Raw genomic sequence first — 20,000 nt, forward strand, 5'->3', positions numbered from 1 at the left:
TGAACAAATGCATTCTCTTAATAATAATAAATGCATAATAAATAAATAATCAGAATGCTGGGGGACAATATACATATATATGTATATATATATATATATATATATATATATATATATATATATATATATATATATATATATATATATATATATATATTATAACATATATATATATATATATAGTTTTTTTAATATACTTATATATATATATATATATATATATATATATGACAACAATCAATATATACATATATATATATATATATATATATATATATATATATATATATATATATATATATATATATATATATATATATATATATATATATATATATATATATATATATATATATATATATATATAATATACAAAGCCAGCCATTATAAGACAGATTACATTATAGGAGATTTGTTAAATTATTAAAATTAGAAAAATTTAAATTATTTTTTTATTATTAAATGTGATGATATTTATTTAAATAATAATGTGTTCACAACATTTCTGTCTGTGGTTGTAAATATCGCGAGATTTCAGCGCGTTGTTCTCGACCAATGGGGCGTCGGCTGACTGTCACATGGTTTCCAAAGGAGGGAAAGCGCTCCTCTCTCACACACACACACACAGACAGCATGGAGCTCCAGGGGACCGGGGCAGAGCGGGAGCTGCAGCCGGGGGACGGCGCTCAGAGGGCGGATGCAGGAGGCAGCGGAGGCCGGTCCCAGCTGCCCTGGGTGGAGAAGTACAGGCCGCTGCAGCTGAGCAGCGTCGTGGGGAACCAGGAGACCGTGAGCCGCCTGCAGGTGTTCGCCAGAGAGGGGAACGTGCCCAACGTCATCATAGCAGGTCAGTGACGTCAGAGAGGGGGACGTGCCCAACGTCATCATAGCAGGTCAGTGACGTCAGAGGACCGGAGGCCGTGACGTCACCGCGCAGACATCCTGCACACGGGTTCAAAGTGAAAGTAGAAGTAGAGTAGTGACGTGTATACACACATACATATATACACATGTATACACACACACACACACATACAAAGTGAAAGTAGAAGTAGTGAGATATACACACACATATATATACATATATATATATATACATACACACACACATGTATACATGTTCAAAGTGAAAGTAGAAGTAGAGCAGTGACAGTGTTTATACACACAGTGTTCACTACACATAACTATATACACACATACAAAGTAGACATAGTGATGTATATACACATGTATACACACACATGTACACACATATACACACACACATATACACACATATACATATATACACACATGTATACACACATACACACATATATACACATGTATACACACATGTATACACACATACATGTACATGTATATATACACACATGTATACACACATGTATATATATACACATATATATATATATATATATATATATATATATACATAGTATATATATATACATATATATATATATATGTGTATACACACATACATACAAAGTGAAAGTAGAAGTAGAGCAGTGACAGTGTTTAGACACTGATGGAAGAAGTGTTCACTATGCATAACTATAATACACACTTACACATATTGTAAGTACAAGTAGAGTAGTGACATGTATTGGTATTAGTTTGTTGCAATTATTGTTTTCGTAGTAATTTGCTTCTGCACTATACTTTTGCTCTGGTTTATGCTTTTTATGCTCTTGAATCTATGTTGAATACACTTATTGTAAGTCGCTTTGGATAAAAGCGTCTGCTAAATGACTGTAATGTAATATGTATATATATATATATATATATATATATATATATATATATATGTATATATATATATATATATATATATATACACATATATATATATATATGTGTATATATATATAATATATATGTGTATATATATATGTGTGTATATATATATGTATATATATATGTGTGTATGTATGTGTGTATATGTGTCATTGAGACCCGTAAACAGTCGCATAATAATAATAATATTGATAATAATAATAATAATAATGATAGAGAGAGAAATAATCCGTTGTGTGTTTGGTGGTCCAGGTCCTCCAGGAACAGGAAAGACCACCAGCATCCTGTGTTTGGCCCGAGCTCTGCTGGGAGCCTCCATGAAGGACGCCGTGCTGGAGCTCAACGCTTCAAACGAGAGGTGAATAAAACACGACGACGTTAAGAACAACCAGGAAGTGGAACTCAGCGCTTTAATAAATGTCTCGTGACCGTTTCTCTTTGGCGTCTGCAGAGGAATCGACGTGGTGAGGAACAAGATCAAGATGTTCGCTCAGCAGAAAGTCACGCTGCCCAAAGGACGACACAAGATCATCATCCTGGACGAAGCCGACAGGTGAGACGACGGGAAAAACCACGAGGATCATTTATTGTCGTTATGCAACACAGGGACGCACGGAAACAAAGACATGAGAAACAAAACCAAAAGAGGAGAACATTCCTGTGGAGCGGTTTATTTGGTTATCACAGACCTCCTGCTGCTTTCAAACAGCCAGGAGCATGCTGGGTAGTGGAGTAGCCTCAGGTCCTAGCTGGGTTAGCTTAGCGTCCATCCTGGCTCTCCTCTCTCTCCTTCATCCTCTCTTCTTCATCTCTGGCTCTTCCTCTCTCTCCTTCATCCTCTCTCCTTCATCTCTGGCTCTTCCTCTCTCTCCTTCATCCTCTCTCCTTCATCTCTGGCTCTTCCTCTCTCTCCTCTCTGGGGCAGTTTGTTGTGAGCTGATATGAAGTCGTATTTTCCATTAAACTCTGATCAGGAGGACAACGTTTCTCTGAGGACACTAAATGTCTCCGTCCTTTCTCCTCCTTCTGCTCAGCATGACGGACGGAGCCCAGCAGGCCCTGAGGAGGATCATGGAGATCTACTCCAAGACGACGCGCTTCGCTCTCGCCTGCAACGCGTCGGATAAGATCATCGAGCCGATCCAGTCCCGCTGCGCCGTGCTGAGATACTCCAAGCTGACGGACGGGCAGATCCTGGCCCGGCTGCAGGAGGTGGTGGAGCAGGAGCAACTGTCGGTGTCCGACGACGGGCTGGAGGCCATCATCTTCACCGCGCAGGGAGACATGAGACAGGTGAGGCTGAGACGCCAAGTCTGTCTCTATAGGAAGCGGAAACCTCAAGCTTTTGGTGTTTTCGCTGTCGCCGTGTTGTTGTTTTATTTGCAACCAGTGAACAGGAAGTGACCATATATGGACTGAGGAAGAGACGCCGTATACGTCTCTGGTGTGGACCTGTCAATCAGTGTGTAGCCCCGCCCTAAAGCATCCCCTGCTTTATGGTCTGTTTGACTCTAAATGGAGCATCATTTACTAAATGAACATCATGCTGTATTGAAGAAGACTTGAAACTAGAGATTGAGACCATAAACTCATGTTTACAATGTTTACTGAGGGAATAAATCAAGAGAGAAGTAGAGTCATTTTCTCATAGACTTCTATACAACCAGAGGAGTCGCCCCCTGGTGGACAGCAGAGAGAATGCAGCTCGGTGACTTTCATAGAGCTGTATTCACCGTCTGCTGGTTTACTACAGCGACATGAACGCATAACGAACAGATTTTCCTTCAATAAACGGATAAAAACGATGCCGAAATAACTAGAGAATGATGCAGATTTGTAATAAGTCTGAAGTCGTGTTTTATCAGGTCTGTACGAAAGATGAGAAATGTTTTCTGAATGGAGTTTGGTGTGATTGGTGCTAGGCTATGCTAACGTTGTAGCTGCTCCATCAATAATCAAAACCCCGTCATATAGGCGTAGATATGGTCAAAGCGGTGTGTTGTTTGTACCATAGACGGTCTGGGTTAATCCCTTATGGTCGTGTCTGTCTGACTGACTTCCTGTTCCCGGCTGTTTTCCAGGCGTTGAACAACCTGCAGTCCACCAACTCCGGCTTCGGCTACATCAACAGCGAGAACGTCTTCAAAGTGTGCGACGAGCCTCACCCGCTGCTGGTGAAAAGCATGCTGGGACACTGCGTGGACGGGAACATCGACGAGGCCTACAAGGTGGTGGAGCAGCTGTGGGCGCTGGGCTACTCTCCAGAGGACATCATCGGGAACATCTTCAGGGTCTGCAAGACATACCAGATGGCCGAGTACCTCAAACTGGACTTCATCAAGGTGAGCCAGAGCTCCGCCCACTAATCCTGTAATCCTGTGGTACTCTTGTAGTAATTCTGGTGTACTCTTGTGTTAATCTTGTGGTACTTTTGTGTTAAACCAGTGGTACTCTTGTGGTACTCTTGTAGTAATCTTGTAGTAATCTTGTGGTACTCTTGTAGTAATCTTGTGGTACTCTTGTAGTACTCTTGTGGTACTCTTGTAGTAATCTTGTAGTAATCTTGTGGTACTCTTGTGGTACTCTTGTAGTACTCTTGTAGTAATCTTGTAGTACTCTTGTAGTACTCTTGTAGTAATCTTGTAGTAATCTTGTGGTACTCTTGTAGTACTCTTGTAGTACTCTTGTAGTACTCTTGTAGTAATCCTGTGGTACTCTTGTAGTAATCTTGTAGTACTCTTGTAGTAATCTTGTGGTACTCTTGTGGTACTCTTGTAGTAATCTTGTGGTACTCTTGTAGTAATCTTGTAGTACTCTTGTAGTAATCCTGTGGTTCTCTTGTAGTACTCTTGTGGTACTCTTGTGGTACTCTTGTAGTAATCTTGTGGTACTCTTGTAGTAATCTTGTAGTACTCTTGTGGTACTCTTGTAGTACTCTTGTAGTAATCCTGTGGTTCTGTGTCCTGCAGGAGATCGGGTACACTCACATGCGGGTGTCTGAAGGCGTGAACTCTCTGCTGCAGATGGCCGGTCTGCTGGGTCGACTCTGCAGTAAGACGGCGCCCCCTGCTGCCAGCTGAACCTCCCGTGTTTGAACTGAACCAGGATCTGTACATTAAAGTTACTGCAATGTTTTCATCTGTCGTCTGGATTTATCTGTTGCTGTTGTTTCCACCGGACGTCACCGCAGACGGTTTGTGTTCGTCTGTGGAGAAAAAATAATGTAACAACTACAATAAATCATCTTTTCTTTGATTCGCGTTGATGTTTTTTGTTGGTTTACTACTTAATTAAGTGTCTGTATAAGACTAGAGGAGTGCTGATTTGCATATTTTCTTGCAATACAAGCTCGGACAGTGAAATACTGCTCCAATAATCTAACAGATCATCAGATAACCAGACAGTCCTGTTGCTGTGAACAATTCTGTGACAAGTTTCCTGAAGTAAACAGAGTATTAGTACATGGAAGTATTCCTACTTTTACCAAAGTAAATGATCAGAATACCGTTTCAGGATTAACAAGCTTTTATTTCATTACAAACTTTGTTTACATTAAAAGTCATGGAACAACAAACCTCAGAAACAGCCACCAACGCTTCAGTACAAATCTCAAAAAGTAATGATTTTAATAAATATAATAAAGAGAAGTAACAGACGGCAGAGATACAGTTAGTGTATATGTGTGTGTGTATATAGAATAAAATAATATTTGTGAAGCAGAGTTTAGGGTGGATCCTGGTTTATAGTGTGAAAACACTTTATAAATCCTAATATACATAAAGGCTTATGTGAAAAATTAAATACTTATGGAGCCGAGGGAGGAGGGGACTATTCAAAATGTCTAATTAACAAGAAACTAAGAGTCCACATGAAGTTCTGCTCAACAAACACCAGGATTTACTTCCTGCTGCTCTTGGTTCCTCCAGCAGGGGGGGCAGGAGCACAACTTTCAAAAACAGCATTCGTCGCTATGGAAACGTTTAAGCAACCACAGCTCTGAACCACACGGACCCGTCCGTCATCGTCCTCTCTGAACACAAACAGCGACAGTTAAAAGTGCAAATTCATCAAATCGATGTCACGTAGGAGCTCATCAGCGTGTCTGATAATCAGTAATCAATAACCCCCGCGGGCAGATTTCAGTCCAGAGAAACAGAAACAACACCGTGAAGGTTTAAACTAGTGAATTAGTGTCAGCTGGAGGAGGTTTCTTGAGTTGAGCATCTCAGCTCCTCTCTAGACTGACACCACGGTAGAAAGAGCGCATGCCACAACAGCAACGAGCAACGAGCAACGGGCATGCTCAGAAACATCTCCACCGATAGCACGAGGTGACGGGTCGCCTTCAGAGGATGAAGCAACAGTTATATGTTTTATCAGTGACGTACCCTCTGAATCCTGGAATAACAGACCATAATCTGCCCTTTTCTGAAAGATTTGTCTGGAGGAAAAAGTCGTCTACAAGCTCAAAGTGCTGCTGAAGATATTTGGGCTGTTTGAAAAGAACGATAGCAGAGTTTATCATTAAAAACAGAATGATCGATCAACCATCAAGCTTTTCCCACTGTTTTGAAGTTTGCTATATATATATATATATTTATATATATTTATATATAAACATACTTCTGTTGTTACAACAGGTCTTCTGTCAAATTCCTGTTTCATATTTTCTAAGTCTGATTTCTAATTGTTTCTGTTGTGTTTATGATTTAAGAACAGGTTCTGAAATGTTTTGGGGGTAAAATTCCTAGTGTTTGTTGTTGTAATACTCATTTTGGCCACACAAGGCTGAAGTGCACCACTACCTCATGTTATAAATTGGTCTAAAAGCTTTGTGTTTTCTTCCAGGTGAGTTTTAATTTATTTTTATACAAATTGTCTGTTAGAAAATGATGTAACATTAAAAATCATCTGGAGGAAACTTTTTAAAAGTCTTTTAATCGTAATTAGAACACGAGGTAGTGGTGCACTTCAGCCTCGTGTGGCCAAAATGAGTATTACAACAACAAACACAAAAGAAACTTTTTCTTTCACCCTTATTCACGGTTTAAAAAAGTAGTGTATAAAATAACCCTGGCTAAAACATTCGCTTGTTCTTAAGTAATTTATATAGGAAATATTTTTTTTTCTCAGTTCCCTCTCTTTTGTCCGAGTACACCGATAATGTTTATGTGAAATATTCCCTTAAAGTAACAGTCATTTAATGTGAAGAAAAAGAGGTTCAGTAACGAGCTTCACAGCAACACAACCACCAACAACAACGTAACGCCATAACTAAATAATAAAGATTATAATAAGAGTAATAATAATAATAAAAAGAAGGATCAGGACCAAACTGAAGGAAAGAGAACTGATGATCCGCTCTGAAAACAGTCTACTGAAGAAATACGACACGACTGTATGTAAATAAGAACAGGTACATCTACAGCCGCCGGGCTCCAGGCGAGGAGGAAGAGGAAGTACGCAACCAACACCAGCATCCTAAACGAGGAGGAGCCAACATGGCCGACACCGAGCCGTGTCACATCTACGGATTCTCTACTTTTATACCACGTTAGATGAGACCTTCTTCTTCTTCGGGAAGAACGTTTACAACTACAGCGTGGAACGGTTTGTTCCACACAGAGGAAGAGGAGGAGGAGAAGAAGAAGAAGAGGAACCGAAGAGTAAAGAGAAGAGAGAACAGAGCAGGAGCGGTCCTACGCGGTCATTTCGATGGCGTGGTCCGCCGTGTGTCCGGGGATGGAGGAGGTGGCGCCCTCCGGCAGTGTGTTGGTGGTACTGCGGCTCCGGATGCCGTCTGAGGAGCCGACGCTGGAGGCCGAGTGAGTCCTGGAGCGAACCAGACGGGTCATACCAGCTGTGGGCACTGAGGGGGGGGGCAGAGACATGAAGGTGTTAGTGTGTGTGTGTGTGTGTGTGTGTGTGTGTGTGTGTGTGTGTGTGTGTGTGTGTGTGTGTGTGTGTGTGTGTGTGTGTGTGTGTGTGTGTGTGAAGGTGGGGCTGATTTGAATCGTCCACACGTGACTGAGATTCAAATCTGCTGGCGGTGAGTCTCCGTTCACACTGAAGCTACAGAGAGAAACCGACCGTTTCAGTGAACGATGTATTTAGAATATTTTTAACTCTTTACTTTGCTGTCAGACAAAACTTTATGACTGAAGTTGTTAAACCTAAAAAAAAATTAACTTAAAAATGAAATATAAAAATTCAAAGTTAAAAAAACTTACACAAAAAACTCAAGGTTAAAAAAATAAAAGATAAAAACTTACACATAAAAACTCCAAAATAAAAACTTCAAAAAACTTACACGAATAATTTACACAAAAAACTCAAAGTTAAAAAAACTTACAAATAAAAACGCACACATAAAAAATCAAATTAAAACAAGCTTACACATAAAAACTCAAGAGAGCATAGATAACAGCTTCAGGTCTGTCTGACAGGGTAAAGAGGTTAATAATCTAAATATAGCTTACACTTATTTGTTTGATATCTTCTGATATCGATCCTCTTCTCACAGCTATCAGCTCATGTTATTATGGGATGTTTGTTCTAAGCTATAAACAGATATGAGTCTATCAGTGTGAACGGAGCTGAAGTGTGTTGGCATGCAGCAAAGCCTGCTGGGTACTGTCACTGCAGAGGAAAAAATAAATAAATCAATGTGATCAGCTGATCAACAGCATGCAGACACACACACACACACACAAAGACAGACACACACACAAACACACAAAGACAGACACACACACACACAAAGACACACAAAGACACACACACACATACACACACATAAAGACAAAGACAGACAAGTCGTAGGAGTAACAAGAGAGCAAAGACATAAAGATGGAAAACGGAGACAGACGACGTGGTGTGTGTGTGTGTGTGTGTGTGTGTGTGTGTGTGTGTGTGTGTGTGTGTGTGTCTGCATGTGGCGGGGGGGGTTTAAGATTCTGGTTGGAATCCTGATACCTGATTGGCCGCCCAGGCGGTTTAACGCAACATGAGGGACTGGAGGAGACGAAGACAAAGAGACAAGAAGAACAAGAGCAGAGAGGAAGGAGGACAGGTTGAGAGACAACTGTAGTTTCAATACTACACACACACACACACACACACACACACACACACACACACACACACACACACACACACACACACACACACACACACACACACACACACACACACACACACTAAACATGTATTTGTGTGTTTTGAGGAAATCCAACTGATTCATTCACTTCTGTTAACGACACTGCAAACTGCTACTTACTGTTAGTGACGCAGAGCTGGACACACACACACACACACACACACACACACACACACATCTTTTGATTGAGCAGCTTAGTGTAAAAAACTATTCATTACTATTCATTAAGTGAAACTCATTAAAGGTGCTTTCACACCTTATTTCAAAAGCTAAACGACTAATAAATCCATCTGATGATTGTGAAATCTGTTCAGGAATCTTATCTTTCTTTTAGGTTATTTAACGTTGTGTGTATATACATTCTAGCGCTGGTATTTTCCCTGATTAACAGGTCAAAAGCTGTTTAAACTGCTGTACTTGTATCTGAATCATGTACTTTGTCGGTTCATTAACTCCATTTAAAAGTGTGTGACAGCGATCAGACAGTAAATCGCCTCATGTTTGTGTCCGTGTGCTACTCAACAGTCCTCTGGGAGAACTTAAATGGGCTTTTTTCTCGACCATTATTCATCATAACATGCAGTCTATATGTAGTTTAGTAATACTAATAATCAGAAGCATTAAACTTCTGTCAGTCTCCAGAATGTTATTCCTTATGATGCTGGATAACAAGTTTCCTTTTGATTCGTCAGTGTGAACAGGAACCCGACCAGAACTAAAATTCAACAATATCTCATTTTGTTGACTTGATTTGGACAAAACAAACCAAACTACAGGTGTGAAAGCACCCCAATACTAAAAAGTCATTGCTTCAGTTCACTGAAACATTTGGAAGGGTTAATAACATATAACGGGACCATGTCAACAGAGAGAGACAAAGACGAACAGGAAGTTAAAAACACAATCAAACTCAGTCTGAGACTTGTTTTGTTACTGAAGAGGTATTTTAAGAAACTCTAGTATCTTTTCTCCTGGATTTACATGTGGGGAGAAGAAACGTGTTCGTCTAAAAGCTAAAGTGTGTGATCTGGCAGTTACATGTCAAGAGGATACTCACTGTAGCCCATCCCCTGGACAAAATACTTGAAGGCTTCTGCTAGTTTTCCAGGCTGAAAGAAAGGAAAGAAACACATCTGGTTAGCATGCTCAGTTTAGGAGATATGTCTGCAAACACACTGCGTAGACTTCTTTAACCTCGACACTGTAAACTCTTTACATCCTGTGTGAACACAAGCTGTGAAGAGATCCCTTCCTGAAACGTAAAGTGTTAACTGGATTGTGAAGTTCAGCCGAACAAAAGAGGAAATACTGCAGCAGACTAGTGGAAGTCGGCCACTTGATTTGTAACTCTCACTTCTTTTAAGTCGAGGATGAAGACTTTTCTGTTTGAGGCCTCATATCAACATCAGCTGAAAACTATTTTATGGTGAGATGGAACAATCACAGCGACCAGAAACTTGTTGTCCTTTAAGCCCTCACTATGAGGCAGGTAAGTGGCTCAGACTCACCTGCACCACCTGAGGGAGTCCTCCACAGTCTGCCATCTGGTGGAGAGACAAACAATGACATCTATGAGGTACATTTCAGAGGCAAAGACCCTCCCATTCTGGTGTCCCCCATGGGACAATCATTTCAGGAAAAGTATTTACAGGAGTCGACAGCGAGAGACAAACAATTTGAAGATCGTGTTGGAGTTTTGCCATGAATTACACATATGATGTTTGTCAATTTAAAATAAAATTCAATTCAAAATAGTCAGATACATCACTACACTTCATCTCTCGTCACGCTCAATATACGTCACCATCCGGAACGTTAGCTTGGCTTGCTTGCTAGCTAGTTAGCTTATCTGATGTGTTTTATCAGCAGAACAACATATCAGAACAAAACACACAGGCATCGTCACTTCTAACAGTTTTAGGTGCGTCTTATTTCTGATTACGTCTTATTCTTCAACAGTTTTACAACAAAATGTGACGCCTGCGAATATAACAGACAGACAGACAGACAGACACCTTGAGAAGGGTGGTCTTGGTGGGGTTCAGTCTTGAGTTACACTCCACCTGCAGGACAGAGAAGCACACACACACACACACACACACACACACACACACACACACACACACACACACACAGTATTTACAACAATGTGGTGTCACATACTGGCTGTTGTCATGGAAACAGGGCAGAGACTCACCACGACATCGACAGCAGGCGACATGTCTCCAACCACCAGCAGAGACAGGGACACCACACACAGACACACACACACACACACACACACACACACACACACACACACACACACACACACACACACACACACACACACACACACACACACACACACACACACACACACACACACACACACACACAGTCAGTCAGATAAACAGGATGTGTCGGTGGAAATGTTTAATAGTTGAATAAAAAGGAAAGAAATGAATAAAGAATAAACCTCGTTACCTCAGTGTGGTAACTGTGCTTTCATTGAGACCAGGGATAGGACGCTCTATCTGCAACTCAGTACGACTGACACACACACACACACACACACACACACACACACACACACACACACACACACACACACACACACACACACACAGATATAAAGGTGAGTTCTTTCCAGATGTTTTTAATAACTATCGCCATATTGGCTTTTTACAACCACTGCCGGTAGAGACCTGTCAATCAGTGTGTAGCCCCGCCCTAAAGCATCCCCTGCTTTATGGTCTGTTTGACTCTAAATGGAGCATCATTTACTAAATGAACATCATGCTGTATTGAAGAAGACTTGAAACTAGAGATTGAGACCATAAACTCATGTTTACAATGTTTACTGAGGGAATAAATCAAGAGAGAAGTAGAGTCATTTTCTCATAGACTTCTATACAACCAGAGGAGTCGCCCCCTGGTGGACAGGAGAGAGAATGCAGCTTTAACACAGGAAGCTTTGGCGGTTGACGCCTGAACTGGACCAAGTCACAAATCTACCAAAGTTTACCCTTAAAGCTGTAATATTTAGTTCCCTGTCTCAGCGTTGACTCATCCTAACTAGTTCCTCATAGAACCCAACACGGTTCCCTAACAGCTAACTGGTTCCTACCTGCTGTAGCTGTTGAAGAACATGGCCAGGTTGTCCTGCGGTATATCCTGAGAGATGTGGAGTCTGTACGTCTGGACGATCTCCATATTGTCCGTTAGCTCGTCCTGCACACACATGCACACATGCACACACACACACACACACACACACACACACACACACACACACACACACACACACACACACACACACACACACACACACAGAGTCAACAGGTGAGTGGAGATTGATTCATTGTTCTTATGAAGCTGTGGTTCTTGTCCTCACAGCGCTGAAGTGGTGCCCCATGATCATGTCCACCAGGTTGCTCGTCCAGCCGCTCAGCTGCAGGAAACAAAAACATCACGCTTTAATATGACACTTCATCAGCTGACTATTACACCTGAACTGTGTGTGTGTGTGTGTGTGTGTGTGTGTGTGTGTGTGTGTGTGTGTGTGTGTGTGTGTGTGTGTGTGTGTGTGAGGCACCTTAGAGGCGGCCCAGTCCATCCATCCTTTAGCACAGGAGTCGATGTCGATCAGAACCAAACCTTCCACCAGAGTCGGCTCATTCAGCTGAAACACAACAGAAGTAATCAGTTTTTTATGCCCTTATATTTACAATTTTCTAAATGAAAGCACATAATAAAGAATAAATAACAATAAGGAATTCAATTAAATAAAAAAACAAACAAACAAATGTTGACCAAAAAGGTGAATTCTGATACTCACAGCCAGTTTGGTGAGGATGTAGGCTCCAGCTCCAACACCGATACCGATCACACTGTTCACCCTGAAGACAACACACACACACACACACACACACACACACACACACACACACACACACACACATGATCAGGGTGAACTAACAAACCATGTGCTGCTAATAAAATACCCATAATGCATCACAAAGCAGACCGCAGACTCACTGAAGCTGTTTCAGGACAGACGGCAGCATCTCAGCCAGTTCATCCATGGTGGGGTACTGGTACCTGCACACACACAGTCAAACAGACCATAAAGCAGGGTATGCTTGTTTTCGGGTGTGTGTGTGTGTGTGTGTGTGTGTGTGTGTGTGTGTGTGTGTGTGTGTGTGTGTGTGTGTCGTTACCCGGTGGGGAACACGGGAGCGTTCTCCTGCTGTCCTGGAGCATCGACATGCAGAACTGAGAAATGCTGCGTCACTTCCTGCATGTCCTCGTAGTTAAACAGGCTGTTGAAACAGGACTTATCTACACACACACACACACACACACACACACACACACACACACACACACACACACACACACACACACACACACACACACACACACACACACACACACACACTAAGTCATTGTGTCTCTTGTGTTTCGTCTCTGTGCTGTAACTCTGCGGTTTCGATGTGCACATTTACTCACGGTTGAGCCCGATGTCATGGTAGGTGAGGATTGTGGGTCGGTTGCCCTTAGCAACGCCTCTCATGGTGACGTGCAGCACCCCGTGGGCCGTCTCCACGTCATGCTCCTGAACACAACAACAACAGATAAACATCATCACACAGCAGCAGGAAGCTCGAGGGTTAACTAACTCAACGTGTCAGTGTCTCATGACTTAGTTCAGGATGAAGCAGCTACCAGATGTTTGTGTTTACAAACAACAAACAGACGAACGTTTATCCACTGTGCACCTGAATGCACCACATCATCATCATGGGACGTTTCAGTATAATAATCGGAAAAATGAGCTCCTGATTAGGAAAAAAAAACAAGTGAACGCCTCCTCAAATCAGAACAACAAATCAGGAAGTAAACAAAAATGTGAATTAATTGAAGTATTAGGTTCTAACTATTGCTGTCAACGTAGAGTAATCTAGATCAGTTATTCACTAGTATTAATCCTGATAACAAGTCAGGTAGAGCAATATTTTAATAATAATAATTAGTAGTAATAAGTAATAAATAATAATAATTGTATGGAATGTTCTGCTGCAGCAACAAGGACAAAATCATAAATTGAAAGCTTCAAACTGTTTCAGCAACATGAATATTCACTGGGACGCACTAAAACACATCTTCTTGGTCGCCTCCATGTTGTTTCCTCATTAAAACTTAAAGCTCACAAACACGGCACCATCCGAGGAGCACCTGAACACACCATGAAACACACATTTATCTGGTTACACATGGAAACATGGACACAATCGGCTGAAAGATCAACTGACAGATTCTATTAATGGATCTTAATCTGAAGATTGTTTGCATATGGACATTAAGACAATAAGAAAATGTGTCTTTCTTTTTACTTCTCTTCTATAATAATGATATCTAAAATATATTTAAATTGGTACAAAGCAAAAAGGGACAAAAAGAATACATATATATTTATTTTTTTCCCTGTTTTCAAGCTGTGATGTTGACTTTTTTCATATCTTTCTCTGGGAAATGAAACATGCTTTAACAGAAAGTCTCTCTCCATCATACAACTGAAGCAGAAAACAATAAACTACACATTGAACTGCCAGCTAACAGCATGTATGCAGGTCAGCAGAGAGGAGCAGGCTAGCTAACGAGCTAACGAGGCTAAAGAGGCCGACTCCGGTGAGCTGGAAGCTGGCGAAGCATAACTCAGGAGAGCCGGCTAACCAATGAAAAGCTAACTGGCTAACTCACCACCCCAACTCCTAAAGAACAGGAGATCTGGTGCAAATCCAGAGAGTCATACATCCTGACAGAGGAGGAGGAGGAGGAGGAGGAGGAGGAGGAGGAGGAGGAGATTTAGAGAGGAAGAGGAATCATAAACAGAAAGAAGGAGAGAGACAATATGAAAGAGGTCAGTAGAGACAGAAGAAGGAGATTGAGGTAATCTGTCTTTAGCCTTTAGCTCAGTGAAGGAAGATGTGATCAGAATCTAGAGGAGTAATCTCTGCAGCCATTGGCTGAGAGGACGGAGGTCTTAAGGTCTAAACAGCCAACCACCTGTTGCCTTTCTACCATCCATCACTGGTTTCATCATTCCTCCGACAAGCTTATATTTGAAGTCTGGTTTCATGCTATGGTTTTAGCATTTATACATGTTCTATTTTTATTTAGTTTCGCTCTAATCTTAAAGGGCGTTATATTCTGAGGAAAAAGTAATTTCCTAGATTAAAGTTTACGAGAAAAAATGTTAGATAGATATGACGTCGAGTGACACGACACATTTTCTAGAAAAAAATCTAAATAATTGAACAAAAAAAGATTAAAAAGAACTGAAAATGTAAACATTAATTGCTGTTTAACCAATACTTTTATCAATTTATTCGGTGTTTGCGCCATAAAATAAACCATAGCTGATGTATGACGGCGTATTAGGGGCATTATATGTAAAAAAACAAAAATATTTATATTCTGGGAAAAAACTTCTTTCCTAGATCAAAGTCGGAGATTTAGGAGGAAAAATCGTTAATATTCTCTTTGAGTAGAAAGATGAAAAGAAAAAAAAGGAAAATTAAAAAAGATTATTACGGTTATAGATTATTTTACTTTTCTACTGTTTTACCAATGTTTTTATCAATTCTATTCTGTGTTTTATTTTATTTATTTATTTATTTTCTTAACTTAACTTGGTGTGCATTAATCTCTTCATCTTCTCTCCATTTTCGTCTTGTTTTTGTCGTGTCAATCATTTGTGAAGCACTTTGAATTGCATTTGATTTGTTTGAAAGGAGCTTCATGAATAAAACATGATTGATTGATTGATTGATTGATTGATTGATTGATTGATTGATTGATTGATTGATTGATTGATTGATTGATATTACCACCTCCACTCCTTCCTCTCCTCCTCAGCATCCTGTTGCAGGTTACAGTTCTGTGTTAACGCTGTGTTCCTGTTGAACCACAGAGACTTCCTCAATAAGTGCAAAACCAAAAAGTCTCTCCTTCCCTGTTGTCTTTGAACACGTTGCTACGCAACAGGGAAGAAGCTAACAGCTAAAAATAGCGTTAATCAGAAAACAACGACAAAAAGGTAAAGCAGCATAAATCACTGTGTTTATGTGGTCGGATGAAGTCGTAACATCAGAGCCCACACTTTCAAACTGATAGAAGTGAGTAGTTGTTCATTCATTTGTTTGCCAACACTGTAAAGTAGCTTTCTAATGTCAAGTTTAGTCAAGTTAAAAGTTATGTAGGCGTATAAATCATCATAAATGTTCAAAGGATGTAATCTATCAGAGAACACGTTGCCGATGCAAAACAGATAAATATTCTCTCCATAAAATAAACTACAGCTGCCTATGACGTCTTATAAGGGTTATAATACGTTAAAACATTGAAAAGGGTTTATTTTGGTAATATATGTCAAATAAAAAATCTTCTTTTTGAGTAAAGTAACACATTTTCAGATAGAAAACCCAGAATGTTGAGTTTATAATCTTCAAGAATTTCAAAGGGTTTTTTTCTCCAAAATCCTACAAAATGTTCAAGTTTTTGTTCTTGGAAATTCACAGCTTGAATCTTGAAAATGATGAGTTTTTTCTCAGAATATTACCCCCCCTCCTTCCTATTAATAAAGCAGCGCTCTTATAGAGACACTCAAAACTTAACAAGTGTTTCACACATAAAAGCATTTTTTTGTACAGAAATATAATTGATTTATCTGAAATGAATGTGTTTTCATTTGACAGATAGAAACATGGATAATAACACGGCTTTAAAGCAGCGCTCTCATTCTGTGCTCCAATTTAAAATAACTGATCGGAGGCATCGATGCAAACTGACCTTCTGTACTGACGTCAGTCCGATCACTCTTATTGATCAATATCTGTGTGTGGAGCTGAAGGTTGTCAAACCAACTTCAGCCTCATGTTTCACAGATTACATGCAGAGTTTTCCTCACACGTCTCCTCATTAATGACTGTTTGAGCCATTTATCTTTAATACTTTCACTCCTGTATGTGAACCATCAGTCTGTTATTTCAGCACTCAGCCTGCTGCTGTGTGTAGTTATGACATAAATAGGTCAACACATCCCACTGCTGTTAAGGAGACAGTTATGATGTTTACTTCTAACGTACCGCTGTGGATGTATTTTAAACATCTTAAAGACTCAATAACAGTTTAATTGAACGCTATATTTATGATATTTTCACCTCTTTACCTTTTCTAAGCTCTCTCACCAGACTTCATTCACAAAAACACTACTTTAACCTCTCAGAACACAGGAGCTGCTGCTCTACTGCTGCATTGATCTATGAGTATGTTTGTGTTATTGTGTTTTAAAGAGTTTGTTCTGATCCACCAAAGTCACACAATAACACAAACATACTCATAGATCAATGCAGCAGTAGAGCAGCAGCTCCTGTGTTCTGAGAGGTAAAATCACTGTTTTTATCAATGTAGTCTGGTGTCTTTGTAGAGAGCGTAGATAACAGCTTCATTCCCCGTCATAAAGGTGAAAATATTATAAATATAGCGTTCACTTAAACTGATATTGATTCTAATAGCAGGTTTGTTAATCATATTTAAATCACAAAATTAAATGTTAAACCCTTATTTTCTAATATCATCACTAATACATGTCTCATATTCTAATATAGAAAAATCATACCTCAATAATAAACCCATCTTTCCAAATTTCAGGCTTTAACGCTGATGAAAAGTCTAATTCAGATTCAGACAAAGGGGAAGAAAAAGGTGTGTTCAACTCACCTGACAGTCAAAGTCCTGGAGATTCCTCCCATTCTGAAGAGACAGAGAGAAATGATTTCATCATTATGGTAAATTTATCCAGAAATTAAAAGTATCCAGGACATGAATCTGATTGTAAGTGGCGTTCTGAATATGAAGACATGTTTTTATTGAATATTCATGTGTTATCAGAAATATAGAAAAACAACTGTTGAACTGAATTTAACCACATAACATTTGAAACATCAGCTTGAAGCAGATATTCACGTGTCACCAGGTCGTGACCCCGGCTAAGCCCCGCCCCCTTTCTCCTCCACCTCACCTGTCCTGTCAGGAGCGGTTTGATCTCCGTCAGCTGGACGTCGTGAAGCTCCTCCATCGTAGGAACGCTTTACTGCCAGTCAGCCTGATCAAAGACGCCTTCTAGACGGATTAAAAACAAGGAGACGGACAGGTAGAGCGTTAGGACAGTTAAGTAACGGCGATTAGAATGTGCTATGACAGCCTATGTCTGATGATACACAGTTTACATGTTTCCTGTTGAAGATGAAGATCTGAAATGGTTTATAAGTCAATCAAACAATGAATTAAATATAGTTGACATTAATGACAGCAGTTCCAAAAAGCGATCAACACACAATGGCAGCGTTATGTAACGTCAAGCATCAATCAATCACAATACAGAAGTAGTCAAAGGGATAGTTCTCTATTTTTCAACCCCTATTTCCTCATGTTTTTATGTCTAAATTACTTTTGAAGACAATAATATTTAAGCTGCAGTATTGTAGGAGAACTCTGCAGATACTAAACTGGATTTATATAATATCATACAGAGATTAAAACCTTTTTCTTTACCTTTGTCTGTTTGTTTTTGTGTCTCTCTGAAGGAGAAGTTTGTTCTAAATTCTCTCGTCTAATCCACATTGTAGAAATCATCTAAATATTCAGCCATGATGTTGACAGTCTTTTAGAAAACACTAAGATGCTCTTTCTGTTCTCCAACACAATAAACTCTGACAACACCGACTCTTCTTTCTCCAACTCTCACTAACGTATCAACCTTTGTTTTCCAACAAGTCACCTCTCAGAACGAGACTTCTCCTCCAGCGAGACTTGTTCAGTCACAATGACAAACAGAAAGGTAAAGAAATGTTTTAATTCTCTATATTCTTCTTTCCATAATGTTATCAGACTTTTATAATAACAATCTGAGTCTGTCAGCGGAAACAACAAGATCTTTTTCTGCAGAGTTCTCTTCAATACTGAACCAGCTTAAACACAGTCGTCTCCATGAGTCACGTAGACACAAAAACATGAGAAAAAAGGGTTGAAAAATAGCGAACTATCCCTTTAACTTCTTCTGTATTCTGAGTGATTGATGTGTCTCAAATGGAACAAGGTTACATAAGGCTGCCATTGCGTGTTGATTAGTTTAATTAATGTCAACAATATTTAATTAATTGTTTAATTGAATTACAAACTATTCGTCTCCATTTGTCACTTAGACATCAAATCATGAGAAATGATTCTATTAAAGACACAAGAAACTAAATGTGAAAACAACAAAATGAGGAAAGAAAGAAGCTGCTTTTCTGGGTCGATATAGAAAACCTGAAACCAGGACGGTCGGTACAGACACTATTAATACTGTCATAATGCTTTCATCCATTAACCAACACTACTGTTACCTCATTCAGCTTAACAGACATTTATTCAAATGAAATGCTTCAGGATTAGTACTTCATAAGAGTCCAATAACTGTAGAAATGCAGGTAAATGTGAACAAAATAGACTTTTAGCTTAAAAGACAGTTGGCTCCGCAGTTTGACGTGTTAAACAGAAGTGAAACACAAGCTGTTACTCAGATATATTGATTAAATTAAGTGTTTTTGTTCCATCGAACACATGAGACACGTTTGGCTGGAACCAATCCTTTGTGACGGGACGTTTAGGTCCAGCTAGTCCAGTAAAGAGGGACGGTTTAGGTTGGTTTCACATCTAAACCATCAAGACTTCATACATTCACGACATGAAATATGAATCAGATCAAAATGTTGTAAATTAAAGAATCAACAGTTCTACTGCGCTGGTGAATTTAATAGTCGGACTATAGTTTTTAGTAATTTTGACATTTAAAGATTTTGTGGTAACAACCAATAACAGATTATTTGAATCAAAAATTAAAAAAGATACTTTCTTTTTATATCTAGCTCTGCCGCATGTCTGTCTGTCTGTCTGCATGTCTGTCTGTCTGTCTGTCTGTCTGTCTGTCTGTCTGTCTGTCTGTCTGTTCTGT

The 20,000-nt window shown here is 39.7% G+C and overlaps 2 protein-coding genes across 3 annotated transcripts in view; one reads left to right on the forward strand and one right to left on the reverse strand.

Annotated features, from left to right (window-relative positions):
* The first annotated feature begins 595 nt into the window (after positions 1-595).
* Positions 596-5,060, forward strand: rfc2 (replication factor C (activator 1) 2). Of its 2 annotated transcripts, none has more exons than XM_054609618.1 (6): positions 596-847; positions 2,053-2,158; positions 2,252-2,353; positions 2,835-3,093; positions 3,882-4,142; positions 4,770-5,060. In XM_054609618.1, the coding sequence occupies exons 1-6, from the start codon at positions 634-636 to the stop codon at positions 4,878-4,880; spliced, it is 1,053 nt and encodes a 350-aa protein (XP_054465593.1). In that variant the 5' UTR covers positions 596-633; the 3' UTR covers positions 4,881-5,060. The 2 variants fall into 2 exon arrangements, with proteins under 2 accessions (XP_054465593.1, XP_054465594.1); XM_054609619.1 differs by having other exon boundaries at positions 822-893.
* A 256-nt stretch (positions 5,061-5,316) lies between these two features.
* Positions 5,317-20,000, reverse strand: part of LOC129099326 (protein NDRG3-like) — an 18,240-nt gene continuing 3,556 nt past the window's right edge. The window contains exons 2-16 of the mRNA XM_054608524.1: positions 18,027-18,127; positions 17,726-17,758; positions 13,454-13,559; positions 13,162-13,282; positions 12,980-13,042; positions 12,780-12,840; positions 12,537-12,623; positions 12,336-12,392; positions 12,069-12,172; positions 11,430-11,491; positions 11,157-11,212; positions 10,975-11,022; positions 10,468-10,503; positions 10,017-10,068; positions 5,317-7,669 (exon numbers count right to left, since the gene is read on the reverse strand). Coding sequence (XP_054464499.1) covers positions 7,500-7,669; positions 10,017-10,068; positions 10,468-10,503; positions 10,975-11,022; positions 11,157-11,212; positions 11,430-11,491; positions 12,069-12,172; positions 12,336-12,392; positions 12,537-12,623; positions 12,780-12,840; positions 12,980-13,042; positions 13,162-13,282; positions 13,454-13,559; positions 17,726-17,758; positions 18,027-18,083 — 1,113 coding nt within the window. The 5' untranslated portion in view covers positions 18,084-18,127 and the 3' untranslated portion in view covers positions 5,317-7,499. The remainder of the gene's footprint in view (positions 7,670-10,016; positions 10,069-10,467; positions 10,504-10,974; positions 11,023-11,156; positions 11,213-11,429; positions 11,492-12,068; positions 12,173-12,335; positions 12,393-12,536; positions 12,624-12,779; positions 12,841-12,979; positions 13,043-13,161; positions 13,283-13,453; positions 13,560-17,725; positions 17,759-18,026; positions 18,128-20,000) is intronic.

The sequence above is a fragment of the Anoplopoma fimbria genome, chromosome 12, assembly GCF_027596085.1.
Source record: "Anoplopoma fimbria isolate UVic2021 breed Golden Eagle Sablefish chromosome 12, Afim_UVic_2022, whole genome shotgun sequence".
NCBI lineage: Eukaryota > Metazoa > Chordata > Actinopteri > Perciformes > Anoplopomatidae > Anoplopoma > Anoplopoma fimbria.

Bases quoted from the DNA above. Each gene is read 5' to 3' on its own strand.
- rfc2 (XM_054609618.1), top strand. From the start codon at position 634: ATGGAGCTCCAGGGGACCGGGGCAGAGCGGGAGCTGCAGCCGGGGGAC. The intron at 2,354-2,834 runs GTGAGACGACGG...CCTTCTGCTCAG, and splicing joins ATCCTGGACGAAGCCGACAG to CATGACGGACGGAGCCCAGC. The intron at 3,094-3,881 runs GTGAGGCTGAGA...GCTGTTTTCCAG, and splicing joins CGCAGGGAGACATGAGACAG to GCGTTGAACAACCTGCAGTC.